Below are 18,737 nucleotides of genomic sequence, written 5' to 3' on the forward strand. Positions count from 1 at the left end.
ATTCAACAGGAATGTATGGCAGAGAGGTAGAACATCATGCAATACTGATGGGAAAAACACTAATTTTGTGTCGGAGGGCGACTACAAACGTGTGTCCTTAACTTTAGACCTTTAACTCAGACCTTTGAGTAGAAAATAAAAAATATACACCATGACGTCCTAATAGAGCTGGGCGATATGGAGAAAATACAGTATCACAATATTTTTGACCAAATATACATCGATATCGATATTGCGGCGATATTGTAGGGTTGAGTATTGGTGCTTTCACAAGATATTTACACAATAAGATATTTGATAAATAATCATCAATAACTTGGATATAATGACATTAAGTTCACAAAATGACATCACTTTACTACTGTAATGCAGCCTAACCAGGAAAAGGCGACAGTTGTGTCATATTACGATATAACGATGTCCAAAATATAAGCGAGATATCTAGCCTCCTATAGCGATCAATCGATCGATATATTGCCCAGTAGAGGTGTTGAAATTAATCAAATAATCGATGCATCGAATCGTGGACATGGACGATGCTGCATCGATAATCTGCAGGCTCATAATCGATTATTTCTGTTTACAATTCAATGTAGGCCTAACAACATTTCTCTTTACATATTCTGTTATGTTTTGCACATTCAGGAAGTGCCATGTGCTCAGTGGTGTATAGTTTTATGTATCCAATTTATTTAATGTTTTTTTTTTTTAAGCTATGAAAAGGTATGAATTAAATATCCTACATGGCTTTAATAGAAACATTTATTTGACGCATCGTGATGCATCGAGATATCGAATTGAATCGCTGGCATGATAATCGTATAGAATGGGGAGATCAGTGAAGATTGACACCTCTATTGCCCCGCCCTATGTCCCATCCCCAGCCCATACAGTACGTACTGTAATCTGTACAATAGCTCCTAGTAGTTAGCGGTGTTGGAGGTTGAAGGAGTCTCCTCAGCCAGGGAAGCGGGGGTTGGCCCTCTCCCTGTCGCAGCTGGTGTCCACACGCAGCCCTGCCGAAACACAGAGAATACTGTTACTATTGACTCTCAGTGCAACGCCTCTCCGTCTTCTCTCGGGACGTGGTAAAGGAAATCGATGGAAAACTAATCAGGGTGAAAGGCACTCAAGCATCTACAATTAGATCTTCTAGTGTTGTGCAAATGTCTTATGAACATGTAACTACTGTTTGTGCAGAGAGGGCCACCAGCAGTGTTACGTAAGTCTGTTCATTATTTCAGTTGATTGCATCACTTTATCACCACCCCGTACAGACTGTCCTCTGTTGGGCTGCCATGCGGAAACCTTGTATGTCCAAAACCGTTACTTTTCCGGAAATGGGGGGGGGGGGAAAAGGCGAGATTGTAAACGTTTTATTGAGCTATTTACTCACCAGGGACAAAATCCCCTTGTCACAGCTCCGCCGTGTGCGGCATTTTCATTGGTTAAATATTTGCAAAACCCACAGACAGGCATAATAGGTGACCAATAGCAATGATTTATGAACAAAAATAAATGGCAAAATATGGAGATACAAGGTTTCAGCCCGACAGCTTCTTGTGCATATATTATTTCTACTGTACAGTGATGTTCTATGACAAGTTATTCTTCATGTTTGTGTTGAGGATGACCGTTTATCGGTGTTTTAAGCCCCCAATGTCTCCTTCAGGGCAGCGCTGCCTGGAAGGCACTAGGATTAGGCAATGGTTAGGGTTAAGGTTATGGTTAGGGTTAGGTTCCTTGAAGTCAACGGTCGCAGCGCTGCCTGGAAGGAGACGTTGGGGGCTTAAAACACCATCGAGCAGGATGGCCATGCACACCATAGGGCCTACACTTTTTTAATCACTTACAAGCACATTCTGCATGTCCAACTGTGCCTTTAAACTACATTCCCTTAGCTGTATTTGTATTTTGGTTCAGAGTTAATGATCCTATATCATAATCTGCACATTGGAGAATGCCCAAGACCCTCCCACAAGTTTACCTTCTTCTCACTCTAAGTGCAATGCTAAATTGCTGGATCACCCCTTTAAAGGTCCAATGTGTGGGAATTTCTCCCATCTAGTGTTGAGACCGTATATCACAATCAGCTCTCTCTCGCACCACACAGTTCAAAGTACGTATTACAGCTACGGTAGCCTTCACGCTTCAAAAAGCCGGTCTCTTGCTCTTTTCAATATCTTTTTTCTTTTTCTGGCCGAAGAAGAAGACTCCTGTTCCTGAAATTTTGATTTTTAATACGTGTGGTCCTCCATGTTTCCTCCTTCAAACTTGCCGGGGGCCGGGAAGCTACGATACCCATTAGCAGCGTTAGCAACACCTGTGAGTTTGTCATGTGACAGCGAAAACGCAAAAGGCGGGGCAGCATGTCCTGTATGTCCCTTACAATGCAAATGTAAAATTTCAAGCCAATAGGAATACTTGGAATTGATGGTGGTGGTAAATATTCATTTAAAAAGGACAAGTTTGTGAACGGCAACACAGATTTTGATAATGAACAACTGAACACGTTACACACTGGACCTTTAAAATCAAACCATAGCAGAACTACAGTGTGTTTTGTAGTTTTGTTAAGGTGTTAACCTAGTCTCTATTGACAACTTGTTTCATTTACGGGTTTGTTCCGGTGCCGTCAGAGCGTCCGCCGGATGTAAATTTTTCTCAGGGATTATTAAGAGATTGTCATGAGTGTTTACCAGGTATCCTAGCATTCAGGCCGCGGTGTTCTTCCATCTGGTGTGCAGGTTTGGGCTTTATGACCCTGGTGTAAATGAGTTCCCCATTAGCTGTAACAGGCCCGCAGCGTCGGTGTGAATGAGCCATCATTTGTGCTATCTCTCTTGCCATGGCGGTTTTCTCGGGAACAGGTGGCGCTATTTTGCGCGGCCGAGCGTTCACCTTCACCTCCTCTTCACCCCCCCCGCCGAAGACATCGTCAGGCTCATCCAAAAGGCCGGCGGGGCGCAGGCGCACGGCGGAGAGCTCCTCGAGCGTCACCACGGGCAGAGGGCTCGCCAGAGATCTGAGGAAGGCGGAGGAGTCGGAGTGGCGGCGACGGTGCGGTTTGGCCCTGACGGGGGGTTTGGTTGTAGGAGAGGGATCCGGAAGAGCTGTGTTGACCGACTGAGAGTTAGCGGCGGGACTGGACTCGGGTTCATGAAAGATGACTGGGAGGGGGATCTGCAGAGACAGCCGGTTGGCGCGGGCCAGCGGGGACGCGGCGCCGTACTTGGGACGCAGCTTCCAGCCTCGAGGGTCGTGGCCTGTGATGACGGACGTCGGGACGGCAGGAGGAGAGGAGCAGGAAGAAGTCGAGGACGATGAGGAGGTGGAGGAGGAGGGGTGACTTGGTGAGCTGCAGGCCCCGATGGGGGGGCAGGAGTTGCGTTTGCCTGAATAACAGGAGGCCGCGCGGGGTCGGAGGAGGGACACTCCACGCTGAGGAGGCTGGGGCTCCTTCTTGTTCTTGGTCACGGTGATGACGGGGGACGCCCCACACTTGCAAAAGTCGGCTGACCACCGCCGCTGATGGGAACGCGCGGCCCCATTCGAGGCGGAGGCGGAGGAAGGTCTGTCCCTGGGCTCCTGGCTGCGTGGCGTGACGTGTTCCGGTCCGTGTCTGCTCCTGCAGTCTCTGTTCTGTGCCCTGAGACTCACGGGCTTGGAGTCAGACACCTTTTCACTCGTCTGGCCACACTTGGCATAGCTACCGTTAGCACGGGCTGGGCTAGCAGTGCTATTAATAGCAGCGGGACATTTGTTCATCTTGTCTGCCAGGGCTGGTGGGCGTAGATAACCCTGTGAAGAGGAACGTGTAGAAAGTGAGAGGGACGGAGGGTGGGTCAGGATGTTTTCATTTTGAAAAGAGGAACAGGAGACGCCCATCTTGACTTCTCAAATACAGTTTCATAACCAACGTCCTTTTTTGAAAGGACATTGTTGAACTGAAAACCACCGGTTTTAATTAAAAAAAGGCATGACATTTCTATTGTTATACAGTACTGTACTGTCGAGCTTTTAGCTCAAATACTAAGCTATTATTATTGTGGTGCAAGTGGACATGAGTCATAGAGTCAGCAAACTGGCACAGTTATGTCCTTTTACACAGCTATATATATACAATAATAAAGTTAGCTATCATTAACCATAATGCAACAGTGCAACAATAAGCTAACCATACCAGACCAAGTGAGGCTTTAGCAGCTTTGAGGTTTGTCACTTATGAATTCAGCTTTGCATTTGTAAGAGGAAGTTTGTGTTATTTCTTCTCGCAAAAGTCTTGCTTTAAATTATATGAAAAAATCTGTTGCTTTGAACATACTGTACTTCAAAACTTCAAAACCAACCTTTGTGTCCACGATGTGAATGTAAAATATAAAACGTTGTTTACCTGCAGAGCGGTGTTGATATCAGTTCTGGACTAATCTCTTTCTGTCATCTCTTTCTTAATATCACGCAGCCTGTATTTCCACGCCCAGAGCCCCACTCGCATCTGAGCACAGCTTCCTCAAACTAACGCCCCGAAACCCATCGACCCACACACGCATACATGCACACACACACACACACACACACACACACACACACACACACACACACACACACACACACACACACACACACACACTAGTCAGGGTTGACTAACATTGTGTTCTTAGAAAAACGTGAAGTAAGAGCAGCATGGGAAAGTAGAAACACATCACCGATATGAACAGGATTTAACCTGTGGCCGGCTCATTAAAAAGGTAGTCCACTAAATCATAAGAGAACTTATTCTCCCACGCAGCTTATTTATTTCTACTATGCAATATTACCATGTGGCAATAAGAAATCCTGATGCTATAACGCAACTTGTGCACTTATGGTTAGCTCCTACATATATAATGTTAGCTTTTATTCATATATAAATATCATATACATTTATATATTTCAGTACTTAACTTTTATCTAAGATTTTTCAGCTCATTTTATATTATCTCATGTTGTTATTTTATAGTATATGTGATTCTAGATAAACTTACATTTATTTTATTATTATAATTAGACTTATTTATATTTATTTAATTGTTCCAGTACTATCAAACATGGATTTTATCACTTTTAGCGTACCCGTGGGCTGTCGCAAAGTAATCTCGTTGTGCTACACAATGACAATGTTATTTTTAAAGATTATTTTTGGGCTTTTTTGCCTTTTAATTGATAGGACAGCTGTAGACAGGAAAGTGGGGAAAGGCAGGGTGGACGACATGCAGCAAAGGGCTTCAGGTTGGAATCGAAATCCCCAAAAAATGGTTTTACCAAAGTAAACATGATGCACCAGCATGTTAGCATTAATATTGTGTGCAGGCTGTTGTTAGCATTTAGCTCAACGCACAACCAATGTACAGCCTCAAAGACTGTAGAAGAAACTTTTTTAAATCAGTGGGAGCGAGGGTTATTTCTTGACTTGTGGGGCATTTGGAGACACATTGGTACTACTAATTAGCTCATCTGTTTTGAAGAAACCCACAAAGTCCAGAGAGCTGTCGCAACTATGCAAATTAGGATGTGACATTTTCTAGTGACTCCAGTGACCGCTGCAAACACTGTCTATAATTGATTTGACAAAACCTTTTTTTCTTGGCAAAGGTTGCACTCTTGTCACATTTCTAAGTTGTTGGCTTATGAAGCAAATTGAACGTAGTGACCAAACAGTGGAACCACTTACTCCCTTACTCTTACTACTATAACTCCCAGCCCGTCACTTGATGCCATCTGACATTTAGACTTACATGGCGAAAGACTAGTCTGTGCATTACAACCTCTTCGAAATGACTCGTTTCACGTTCAGAATTTGATCCATTTTGTTCTAAAGATTTGGAAAGTCTAGAATACATGCTCGATTAAATCATTCAATATCCATTCAGGGTAGCTGAGCGCTGCAGTGCCGATCATCCAGGCAATTGTATACACGGTTTTGGCTCCATGATGGCTTCACGCGCCACTGATCAACTTTGATAGGAATGACCGGGGCTCAGACTCAAACGCAATCTCCGGTTCTTATGATACTGCCATGGTTGTTTTCTGATCCAGTAGCCCCTTTATAAACCTACGGCCATTCAGTCTCCCTTCGTACAAAATGTGGTGGTTGGACACAGTCAAAAAGGGTCAACCGAAAGCTGCAGCGAAGCTGGAAACCGGACTGCATGTCACAAGCTATCACACGTAGACCCACATACGCACATGCACGTGTCCTCCTCCCATGCTGCCACATGCTGTGTAACTTCTAACGCTCAGTGTCGACAGCGAGCCTTTTGAAGTTTGATCACTTTCAGCACAGAAGCCACGTTCCTGCTTTCACTTCCTCGTAATCCACCCACAGGCCGCTGGGATCTTCCAAGGCTGTGTGATTAATTGGCAGGTTCGCATGCTGTCGAGAGTCGGGGCTGCTAGGTGAGCGCCATGTACATTAATCTCTGTGTAATGAAGTGATGTAAACCCCCGACGAGGGAGCGCAAAATACAGTAAACCTGTAGACGAGGGGAGGGATTACCGCTGATCCGAGTGGTATTCGTCTGATGATGCACTCCGAGAGAGATCGAGGGAGGAAATGTGTGCACTATAAATTGTACAGTAGGTGTGTAACTGTCAGAGAGACCTGACCTTTCTTTTGCTGTTTCACTCGATAGCAATAAAATACGTCCCCACCCGCTCCCCACCAGTCAGAAGCGATCAATATGTGCTCATTGATGCTTGACATGTTAACAGCAGCTGTCTGCCCAGCTGGTTTCCACTTTTCTTTCTGGTTTTATTTATGTGCACATTATCACTCTTAGCAGCCTTTTCTCACCTGAAAGTCCGAATCAAGGTCCACACCAAGGTTCATGTTTTTTTTTTTGCATACATTTGATCTGAGAAGTTCTGGTTTCACACTGCAGATATCCAATCGCACTATTGAACTATAAATGACATAACTACGTCCTGTCGTCATTACATACGTTAGCTGCGTTTCCTGAAACTTGTAATCAATTGGTTTGTAGACGGACCTATCCTCTCTCTGGTGTCGGAATTTTTTCTGACTGCTGCTCTCCGTGTTTTACCGCGGCTCTTTTTGTTTTGTTGCGTTACCCTTACTTGGAGAAGCTACAGCATTTATTCGGAGACAAACTGAAACCTACACTGTACATTTACTACCACTTAACAAGTGAACTTCTAATTTATTCTCTGCTGCATCCACCGCCACTTTCTCTCATGTACACGGGGTCAGCCCTATGTTCCCACAACCCAATGGTCCCAAAGCCCTCTGTTCCCACAACCCAATGGTCCCACAGCCCTCTGTTCCCACATCCCAATGGTCCCACAGCCCTATTTTCCTACAACCCAATGGTCCCACAGCCCTCTGTTCCCACAACCCAATGGTCCCACAGCCCTCTGTTCCCACATCCCTATGGTCCCACAGCCCTCTGTTCCCACATCCCTATGGTCCCACAGCCCTCTGTTCCCACATCCCAATGGTCCCACAGCCCTATGTTCCCACATCCCAATGGTCCCACAGCCCTCTGTTCCCACATCCCTATGGTCCCACAGCCCTCTGTTCCCACATCCCAATGGTCCCACAGCCCTCTGTTCCCACATCCCAATGGTCCCACAGCCCTATGTTCCCACATCCCAATGGTCCCACAGCCCTCTGTTCCCACATCCCAATGGTCCCACAGCCCTATGTTCCCACATCCCAATGGTCCCACAGCCCTCTGTTCCCACATCCCTATGGTCCCACAGCCCTCTGTTCCCACATCCCAATGGTCCCACAGCCCTATGTTCCCACATCCCTATGGTCCCACAGCCCTCTGTTCCCACTTCCTAATGGTCCCACAGCCCTATGTTCCCACAACCCAATGGTCCCACAGCCCTCTGTTCCCACATCCCAATGGTCCCACAGCCCTCTGTTCCCACATCCTAATGGTCCCACAGCCCTCTGTTCCCACATCCCAATGGTCCCACAGCCCTATGTTCCCACATCCCAATGGTCCCACAGCCCTCTGTTCCCACATCCCAATGGTCCCACAGCCCTCTGTTCCCACATTTGTAAGATTTTTTTTTTCACTGAAAATTAGGCCCTATGTTCCCACAGCCCTATGTTCCCACACTTCTAGGACATTTTCAAAATGGGTTAGGGTTAGGGCCTAATTTTGAAAAAATTCTTAGAAATGTGGGAACATAGGGCTGTGGGAACATAGGCACGCTCCCACGTACACACTAAGCACTAAGCTATTCCTTAAAGGAGCTACGCTTCTCTTATTACACCATGATAGCCTGTCAGACTTTTGGTCCGAAAGTCCGAAGCATCCAAAAAAATGCTTTCACACTAAAGAACCGGACCATGGTTCGGACCGAAACCACGTCAAGTTTCGGCTGTTTGGTCCAGACCGTGGTCCGGTGGAGGTGTTACCACCTGTTATTTTGGTTTTTATGGACCAAACCCATATACTGGGAAACTTTCAATACAGGTTGCTCTATTACAAAAATGCTAAAGATGAAATTTAAAATGTTTACAATCTTGGACAAAAGTTACAAATTTGAATTGGGCCTTAAAAAAAGAGCTAAATGTCTTAAGACGAAGGCAAATGGTTTATAACAACACATTCTCACTCCCAACTTGTTACACGCGGACGCTTGGTCAGGACCCCTTTGTCGTCACGTCTTTATGGCTCTGTGTACCTGTTTGGCGTCATTTTAAAATGTGCAAGTTAAGTTTAGGTAACAGCACTACTTTGTTAGGCTTAGAAAAGATTGTGGTTTGGTTTAAAATGAGTACGTTTATTTGACCTGTGTTTTTTAAATGAAAGAATAAAAGGTCTAAAGGAATACAAGATTTCAGAAATGGGGTGGGAATGTCTGAAGAGCAGGAGGAGGATTTTCTTCTTTTAATCTGAAGTAGACTGAGAGATTTGCCCGTGATGGGAAAGCGCAGAGACTGGCTCAGCAGAGAGGTACAGTATAGCTTTGTGGAACATGGAGAGATTTAAAGCCTGATCGCTCAGGTTTGGGAGCCAAATCATTTAAAAATCCCATCAGATTTTCTTTTTTAAGGGAAAGGCTCAGAGATCCAAGTCTAACAGCTGTTCACACGATTAGGGTTTGGAGGATTCCTGGAAGTGTGAAATGTCCCACATTTTGCTTAATTCTACACTGAAAAACATAAGGATGGAATTGCAAAATACAGTACAGGCCAAAAGTTCGGACACACCTTCTCATTCAATGTGTTTCTTTATTTTCATGACTATTTACATTGTAGATTCTCACTGAAGGCATCAAAACTATGAATGAACACATATGGAATTATGTACTTAACAAAAAAGTGTGAAATAACTAAAAACATGTCTTATATTTTAGATTCTTCAAAGTAGCCACCCTTTGCTTTTTTGATAACTCTGCAAACCCTTGGTGTTCTCTCAATGAGCTTCATGAGGTAGTCACCTGAAATGGTTTTCACTTCACAGGTGTGCTTTGTCAGGGTTAGTTAGTGGAATTTTTTCCCTTATTAATAAAAAAGCAAAAGGTGGCTACTTTGAAGAATCTAAAATATAAGACATGTTTTCAGTTATTTCACACTTTTTTGTTAAGTACATAATTCCATATGTGTTCATTCATAGTTTTGATGCCTTCACTGAGAATCTACAATGTAAATAGTCATGAAAATAAAAAGGAAACACATTGAATGAGAAGGTGTGTCCAAACTTTTGGCCTGTACTGTAGTTCTATGCCATCTAAGGGTGACCCCGAATAGTCGAATATTCGATCGAAAGAGCCTCGTTCACAGTCAAATCCTCACAGAGGAGTAAAGCCAAGTTCAGACCAAAGATTTGCGACGAGATGAGTTAACGTTCTGAAACCTGCAGACGAGACGCTGTATGATCTTCATAGCACAATGACTCTGTACTTTTGTTCTAACATTCGACTTTTAGGCTTTTTTGTAGCTGGATATATCATTTGTTGTAAATATGAATGTGAATAACGATAGTGATAGTGAGATACTTGCTACAGCTGCATTTCGTTTGCTCCAAATAATATACAGCCTATTATGATATAAATATCAACATATTGCTGTGAATAAAAATGTGAAAAGAAAGAAGCTTTTAATAAATGTTTTTAAATCCAACAACTCCGTGACAGATTTAATTTTCACTTCCCATGATCCGTGACCGACAGCAGCAATTGAGTGTGCCGTCCTTTAGAATTTGTTATAACCCTTCATATAAGGCAATACGTTCATAGCATGTATGATTGGTTTTCTTGCAAAGAATGCTGCACTTAGGGTCTCAACAAAAAAACTGCATGATGTGATAATTTTCTGAATAATTACACATTTTTGTGAAGGACATCTTTGTTTTTACAGCTTCCTGAATACAATTGTAATACTGATGAAATGTCCATTTTCCTCTGTCATAACATCCTAACCTTCCTGTTCTCCTCCCTCATACCGTAGAAGTGTTCTGTCACAATCTTGAACCTCTCTTAAACTCTGACTTTATTGTTGCATAAGCTCTCCATTTCATTTCAAGTACCTCCATCTCACTCTTATCCAGGCTTAGCAGCAGAACCTCTGTCCTTCACCCTATCCTGAGAACAAAAAAATTAGGCAGGCTGTAATGTAATACAAATACAAAATACAAATACAAATCCTGTTCATCATGTGGCTCATTCTTTAGTATCTTTACTATGTGAAAATTAATTTCATTGCCAAATAAATGCTAACTTTTGGTTGGAAGTAAGATTGGATTTAGATTGAATCACATACAAATGCACACACAATACAATGTCTGCTCAGAGAATGTTAATGGGCAGTAATTACCATAGCCGAAATGATTTCCATAATCATCTGGGCTAATTAGAAACATTAAAGTAGGGCAGCTACTCGGCTGTAATGTGAGTTATTGTAGCCCGCATATATATTCCTATTTTTACTACTGACAGATGGTCAGTATAACGAGACACCGCCACAATGTCAAATTGCATGTAGTTATTTTCTTGGGGGTTGGAGCTGAATAAATTGGTGTCTTTTACATTTGAATGAAATATATTAGTCTGGATTGTAGTGGAGTTTTGAGTGTCCCACGTTGAAGGCATTTACTCAACTTGTACTTTGGAAGAATTCATTTTGTTATTTGACATTGAAATAGTTTCATCTTTTGTCACGATGATCGTGAGGTAACCAGTAGGAATGCAGCGTTCAAACTTTGATGTGTTGTTTTGTTGGAGCCCCCTGCTTTGGCGCAGCAGCTGCGTCCTTGGAGTTTATTGGAGATAAAAATGTGTCTGAATGCAGCCTAAAGATGCAGTCAGACTGCATTTCGCCGGGGGACATTTACCCCTGTAGTGGTGTTTCCGTTCAATTGCCAAGCGGATTTTAAGCGAACTTTTGAAATGTCGCAAAAATGAAATGCTAATTAAGCGCCTTTCCATCAACTGGTTTGGAGCGGAAAAAACTAGGCTACGCAAAACGTAGGATCATCAGAAGTTGACGGTATAGGCTATAGGGCTGCACAATATAAAAAAAATGTATCATCACAATATCAAGTGGCGCAATAACTATCACGAAAAGCTGTGACATATCGTGAAAGACACTAACGGTAGGGTTCCACACAGCGAAACACCTGGCGAATTTCGGCCAGCGAAAGTTTGCCTCGGGGGCGCGTGGTCGCGAAAACAACATGCAAGGCCGCAACATTTTTTTAAATGTCCCGGGCTGTAAGAAGACAGGGCGGTAAAAATGCACAGCAGCAAACCATCGGTAAAATGTTAGCTCATAAATGCTCTGGTAACCTGGCTATGTAGCCTAGCTGCCTTGCTATGCTTACAATGAAATGCAATGTCCGAACATGCTAGCGGTTGACCTGTCGGCTAGCTGAATCATTTTGAGTGTTTAAACTATCTACAGTGGTCTATTTGGTGGTGTGTTTGCCCTGTTTAAGGTCGGGTGACATATAAACAATAATCCGTGTTGCTACAAGCGTCAATGTTCGCCAACAAAACATGTAATCAAACAAATGCACAAGTAGCCTAGCTAGCTAGCTGCCTGGCTAGGCTACAATGAAATCCAATGTCCAAACATGCTAGCGATTAGCCTGTCGGCTAGCTGAAAAGTTTGAGTGTTTAAACTAACATATACAGTGATCTATTTAGTGGCGTATGTGCCACTAACTAAGTTTGTGTGTCATATAAAACACAATTCGTGTTGATAGAAGTACCAATGTTCGTGTAGAAACATTTTAATCATCATCATAAGATTTTCGTATGATAACGTGAACTCCGCCATCTTTGTCAGACTTTTTTTGTAACTCCCGCCTCCAAACACAAACACGGACCTGATTGGTTCTTGAGTGGCCCTCATTTGAATAAAGTTAAACTTTCATCAACTTTATTTCGCTCCCCTTGGCGATTCGCTCTCATCTCGCTCAATCAGGGCGAATTTCGTCTCCATTCAACCTCAATGAGAGCAAAGAGAAATTTCGCTGTGTGGAAACCTACCGTAAGGGATTTTTTTAGTTAGTTGAAAGAAAATATCAGTAGAAAACGGCACTTTAAAAGGTCTTTAAACTGTCATTCTTTTATTAGTGGTGCCTTTTTATAATCAATTCAATGTTCAATTTGTTCAATAAAAGAATGATTTCATTTGTTTGAAATTCAACAATACATTTCTTGTATATTAGCGGAATACTGAAAGCAGCAGAAATGCAGAACTGAGTACACTTTAACATCTGTATTATCACAATATTCAACAACGCAATATCGCAAATCACATATTTTCCTCATATAGCACAGCTCTAGTGGGTTACGTTTTACGCATGGCTGTAGCCACCAGTAAAAGAAGAAGTAGAAGAAGTAGAGGTTGCGACTGGAAACAAAACATGACGCCTGGGCCATCTAACCCATCAGTGTGAGAAAAATGGAGAGAGGTCTTTAGGAATTTGTATTAAATGTACGCTACTTTAAAACTTATTCAGCCAAGGCATTTCCATATCCCATTTAGTGTATCAACTCTTTTTCGCCAAAGGCATAAGCCACCTCAAGTGAGCGTTAAAAAGTTTTTGCGCAGTTGCGTAACTTTTATCTAATTTTGCCATTTTTATTTGGCTTTTCTAATGCAATACTTTAAAATGTGCATAACGGCTTGTGCTTCAACAGTGTTTATGCAATGCAACCCACTCTCTCAAACTGGCTGGGGATTGGAGAGCCCTAGAGTTTTGCATGTCAAATATTGAGTACATCTGGTTTTTATATTGTATGGAGATACATGTAAGTGCTGAGACTTTGAGTTTCTAAATCATGATTTACTTTGGCATGAATGTGCTCCAAGTTCTTGTTGATAATTGTTGGACATAAGCAGATATTGATGTATTTTTGATAAGCTAATAAAAGCCAACAATATTAAGCTGGCTGATCGCGTATCGATGATGTTACTATTGATTGCTTTGATAAGCAGGTCAGTCTCATTGTGCAACAAATGTGGTTTATGCGTAATATCTGTCCATTACAACCTCCCTGGAATGTCACATCCACTTCTGTTGTTCCCACACGCACAAAGAGCCTATCATAATTGTATTACCTTTAATCAGTGTACGGGAATATTGCCAGGCACATTCATTTGTTTGTTTTCTGTGGATGAAATTAAATGAACTACAGTGAAGACTGACTTGTCCAATACCAATCAGGTCTGGAAGGACTGCAACCATTTTTCTTCTTTTATAGCTACATTGATCTAGTCTTGTGTAAGTTGGTTTCTAAGCTGCTCAGTGACATCACTGGCCATTTTTAAAAGATTGCACGTTCGCTGTAGTGACCTACTGACAAGATTTCTATGAAAAGTGCATGTGAGAAGATAATCGGCGTACCAAAGACCCCACGAGACATTATGGGCGTTTTAACCAAGCCAGGTAAAAGAGAGCCAAGACACTACTGGCCTATAATCGGAAGAAGATGGATGGATAGAGATGCAGGGGGAGGGAGAAGAAGGGTGAACAGGGGATCTACAGGGAATAAGGGAGGTCGAGAAGAACTGCAGCCAGTGAACAATAAATGAATCTTTTGTCCTTCTCACTCTCTCCCTCTCTGTGGATCCATCCATCTCCTTTGTCACCACTATATATCTCCAATCCCTCCCCTGTATCGTGCCTATCCCTTCCGTACTCTCTCCCTTCCCTTCCTTCCTTTCCCATAATTTGGATTACTTCACCACTCTGTGCTCTTTTCCCGTCTCCAGGCATGGCTGACAGAGATCCATGAGTACGCTCAGCAGGATGTGGTCGTCATGCTGCTGGGCAACAAGGTGAGACCTTGTTGCCAACACTGGGAGACGGATGGACAGATGGACTCATAGAGGGTGGGAAAGGAGGGATCATAGAGGGGATATCAGAGAATTGGAGTGTAGAGAACGATTTATGGATGTGTCTGGAAGGAGGGAAAGCGATGTAGCTACTTTATATGCATTGCAGACTGGATTTTCAAATGTCCATGTTCAAATGGAGTGTTTACTGGTCATTTCAACAGATAGGCTATCCTTTGGAAGAGTGACAATAGATCAATTTATCAAAGCTTAACTAATCACTATTTGATATTTTTTGTTAACAATGTATCAAATGACTGTGTGTAATATGAACAGAGGATAATTATCACCCAACTCTACAGTACCACTCAGTTCTATGGAGCTTAGCATCATTAAAGGTCCCATGGCATGAAAATTTCACTTTATGAGGTTTTTTAACATTAATATGCGTTCCCCCAGCCTGCCTATGGTCCCCCAGTGGCTAGAAATGGCGATAGGTGTAAACCGAGCCCTGGGTATCCTGCTCTGCCTTTGAGAAAATGAAAGTTCAGATGGGCCGATCTGGAATCTTCTCCTTATGAGGTCATAACAAGCAAGGTTACCTCCCCTTTCTCTGCTTTGCCGACCCAGAGAATTTGGCCCACCCATGAGAGAGAGAGACATCATGACTTACAAACGAGCAAAGTGGCAGTTGGTCAAGGCCAACAATGTTTGCTAACACTTAATATCAACTTTGGCATTGTTGCTCCTCAACCTTGACGCCACAGCAGGCTGCTTAATTTAACTAAAAAGCTCTGTTAGCGGACTGAACGTCCCCTGACCACCAAACGGCAGGCAGACAAAGTTAGCGACTAGCTGGTAGGCTCCAAATTAAAAGTGTACATAGGAAAGTGTTTGCTAGCAAGTTAGCCATAACAGCTTTGTAAGGCGATAAAATGCCAGATGTTGTATTCTTAGCTTGTTATGGAGCTCCCCTGAATCCAAGTGAATACAAAAAGCTATTCAGCAACTTTAGTCAACATCTTCTACATCTTATTTATGTGACATTTTTGTCCAAATTATTATATTTTGATATTATTTTTCAGGGGAGGTGGTCATGAAAATCCAAACCAAAAATTCAAATAATGTTAAGTAGCTGGTAAAACATGAGAAATGACTAGGTATTGAAATGTATGCCGTATGAGAGGAAAAGTGATGTACGTGTCAAACATGGACAGCAAAAAGCTGTGAATTCCCTGATAACCATTACCCACTCTCCAAACACAGTGTGTCAGTGTGAGCTACAGTCTCTAAATTGATATTGTGGTCTAGGTTGACTCGACACATGACAGGATGGTGAAGCGAGAGGAGGGAGAGAAGCTGGCAAAGGTGAGCTTCACCATACACACACACACACACACGCACATTCATTTTGACACGTAACAAGGATAAACGACCTGATGTGCTCTGCCCACGCAACCACGTGGACACTGAAACCCCCCCTCATGTAGCTGCTGTGTCTTGATTAGTGTGTGTAATTACGTAATAATGGAGGCACATCATTTTGTTGTTGTTCAGAATAAATGAGGGGGGCTTGCTAACTTAATTTTCCAGGCCGGTTCGCTCAGATAAGCTCTGAGAGGCGTGTTAGATTAATGCGAACAGTAGTGGTAGGGAGAAGCTGGAATATTGATATGTGTACACACACACACGCACACACACACACACACACACACACACACACACACACACACATATACACACACACACACACAGAATGAGATAACTACACCTGGGAGCATATTTTATTAATTACACACTGTTTAATTTCTTTCTCTGGGGAGAAAAAATGTTTTTAAAAGCCAGAAATCTCTGCATCCATCAAAATTAGGGTCAAATTATTGGTATTCATTATCAACCCTCCCATTCCTCTCCTGGTACTTTAAACTAGAGCTGGGGCGATGTGGAGAAAATCAAATATCACAATATTTTTGACCAAATCTATCGATATCGACATTGCGGCGATATTGTAGGTTTGACTATTGGTGCTTTCACAAGATATTTACAAAATTTGATTTTAAATAAATAATAATAAGTAAGGTGGATATAGAAGTGGAACACTAGAACAGTCTGGTAAGTTCAGAAAACTACATCACTGTACTGTAATGCAGCCTTTAAAACCAGTAAAAGACGTCACTTCATACGACACGTCATATAGCGATATCATGTTATCCACAATTTAAGACGATATCTAGCCTCATATATTGATATCGACAGAGATGGGAATACTTCGTTACTGTACTTAAGTAGATATTTCGGATATTTCTACTTTACTTTACTATTTTTTTTTGTGGCGACTTTTTACTTTTACTCCTTACATTTTAACACGAATATCGGTACTTTCTACTCCTTACATTTTTAAAATTGGCTCGTTACTTTAGTTTTGTACAAGAGGTCGTAATGTCGGAGAATAGCGCGGACACGCGCCTCACACGGCCGAGCGGCGTGCGCCACACAGAAAAAAGTGAGAAAAAGAAAGAGAATCTGCTGTCCGGAGGATAATCAGTTGAGATCGTGTGTGTGCGTCCTTGAGAACTGTAAGTAGTATAACTTATGTTGTCAGTTAATATAAGCCTGTTGTTGTATTGGTCTATAGTTCCTGCACAGTTAAAGTAGGTTAGCTAGTGATTTAGTTGTTTGTGCTCTTCACCTGTTAGCTAGGTTTCACGTTGCTTGTAATGCATCAAAAGAAAGAAGTTGTCTCTGTCCGTGTTTTACAGACACACCTGGGGGGGGGGGGGGCGAAGTTTGAAACCAGCATCAGCTTTAAATACGGTCCTAATCTAGTCCTCACTAGCAAGTTTCAAATAATTTCACTGGAGTTACCGTTATTATTTTTCACGTGATCAATACCGAATTCAATCTAATTGGATGGGAATATACTGTAGGCTACGTTGCATGTAACGCACCACTATAAGACGACTCGACAGATTCGGCCGCATTCTGCATTCATTTGCAGCAAATAATTGCAGCTTGATGGTGGTAACGTTAGCACTAGTAGTATGGACGGCGACATGATTGAAAATGAAGAAAACAGAGATCCCAGAGATTAGGCAGACAAGCAGCAAGACATTCCCAATCATCCCTGGCCTTATCTGAGAGAGATGTTTGAGATAGGCTAGGAGGCATCAAGTATGACTCCTGGCCAATGTGCTGTGTAACTCTAAAAGTATGGGGAACTTCTTAATTAATCTATGTTTAGTAATTCATATTGTATCCTTTATTTTCTTTCTATATTTGAGCACACACACATACATGTAGATTCCTTTAAATGTTAAGGGGACGATTAAAAAAGAGAAACTGGATCTGTGAATTCTCACAGAATCACAATTGAATTCATATCTTGCTACTCAGTCCGAATCTTATTAAGCTGGAGTCCCAGTCTCTGTCACAATAATCATATATGTGATGTTTGGCAGACATCCATTTAAAATGTAGACAATGGCATATAAAGAGCCTGGTTTTTATGTCCACTGAAGTTTCTCATCTTGCACTCTAGTAACGTGTGTGGTCCAGGTAGCTTTGCATAAAAAGTGGTTGTCATTCGCAAGGCTACTTTTACTTTTATACTTTAAGTACATTTCAAAGCCTGTACTTTGTTACTTTTACTTAAGTAAAGAAGTTAAATCAGTACTTCTACTTTTACCAGAGTAATTTTTAACACAAGTATCTGTACTTCTACTTAAGTACGGGAAGTGAGTACTTTTGCCATCTCTGGATATCGATATAATATCAATATATTGCTTAGCCCTACTTTAAACCTAAACTCCCAAATTGTGTTGGTCCTGGGTTTTTTTATATATATATTTTTTAAATCTTTATTTCTTGCAAACAGAACAAGATATCATTTTCGAGAGACACGATACAAGCAAAATATCCTGAAGTGTTCTCCCTACATACATAGTGCAAGTATAAAACTCATATAAGACAGAACACTTCAAAACATTAACGTGCTCATATTATGCTCATTTTCACGTTCATAATTGTATTTAGAGGTTATATCAGAATAGGTTTACATGGTTTAATAAAAAAAAAAACACCATATTTTTGTTGTACTGCACATTGCTGCAGCTCCTCTTTTCACCCTGTGTGTTGAGCTCTCTGTTTTAGCTACAGAGTGAGACATCTCACTTCTGTTCCATCTTTGTTGGGAGTCGCACATGTGCAGTAGCTAGGTAAGGACTACTAGCCAGTCAGAAACAGTGTATGAGAGCGTACCACGCTAGCAGCTAGGCGAGCATTATAACGTGTGTTACAAAGTGACCACGTTTGTCTCTGAAGTAAAGGCTGGACTACAATAGAGCTGTTTGGAGCAGTTTGTGAACAGAGTTTTCTGTTGGAGATGGTAAGTCCCTTTGGGGGGGACTTTGGGCTGTTTTACTGGGTACATTAT

The 18,737-nt window shown here is 42.1% G+C and overlaps 2 protein-coding genes across 3 annotated transcripts in view; one reads left to right on the forward strand and one right to left on the reverse strand.

The window, feature by feature from the left end:
- LOC120551057 (ras-related protein Rab-26) overlaps positions 1 to 18,737 on the forward strand; it is a 118,587-nt gene that overhangs the window by 89,444 nt on the left and 10,406 nt on the right. Inside the window, exons 6-7 of one of the 2 annotated variants that reach the window (XM_039788197.1) lie at positions 14,243 to 14,308; positions 15,617 to 15,673. The exons of the other annotated variant lie outside the window; for it this stretch is intronic. Coding sequence (XP_039644131.1) covers positions 14,243 to 14,308; positions 15,617 to 15,673 — 123 coding nt within the window. The remainder of the gene's footprint in view (positions 1 to 14,242; positions 14,309 to 15,616; positions 15,674 to 18,737) is intronic. 2 annotated transcript variants of the gene reach the window in all.
- Positions 719 to 4,501, reverse strand: LOC120551056 (putative protein TPRXL). The gene is made up of 3 exons (XM_039788196.1): positions 4,394 to 4,501; positions 2,700 to 3,801; positions 719 to 1,016 (listed from the first exon to the last, which is right to left on the reverse strand). The coding sequence occupies exons 2-3, from the start codon at positions 3,766 to 3,768 to the stop codon at positions 958 to 960; spliced, it is 1,128 nt and encodes a 375-aa protein (XP_039644130.1). The 5' UTR covers positions 3,769 to 3,801; positions 4,394 to 4,501; the 3' UTR covers positions 719 to 957.

This window comes from Perca fluviatilis, chromosome 21 (genome assembly GCF_010015445.1).
Source record: "Perca fluviatilis chromosome 21, GENO_Pfluv_1.0, whole genome shotgun sequence".
In the NCBI taxonomy this organism is placed as follows: domain Eukaryota; kingdom Metazoa; phylum Chordata; class Actinopteri; order Perciformes; family Percidae; genus Perca; species Perca fluviatilis.

Bases quoted from the DNA above. Each gene is read 5' to 3' on its own strand.
- LOC120551056 (XM_039788196.1), bottom strand. From the start codon at position 3,768: ATGAACAAATGTCCCGCTGCTATTAATAGCACTGCTAGCCCAGCCCGT. The intron at 1,017-2,699 runs GTAAACACTCAT...GTGTTTCGGCAG, and splicing joins CCTGAATGCTAGGATACCTG to GGCTGCGTGTGGACACCAGC.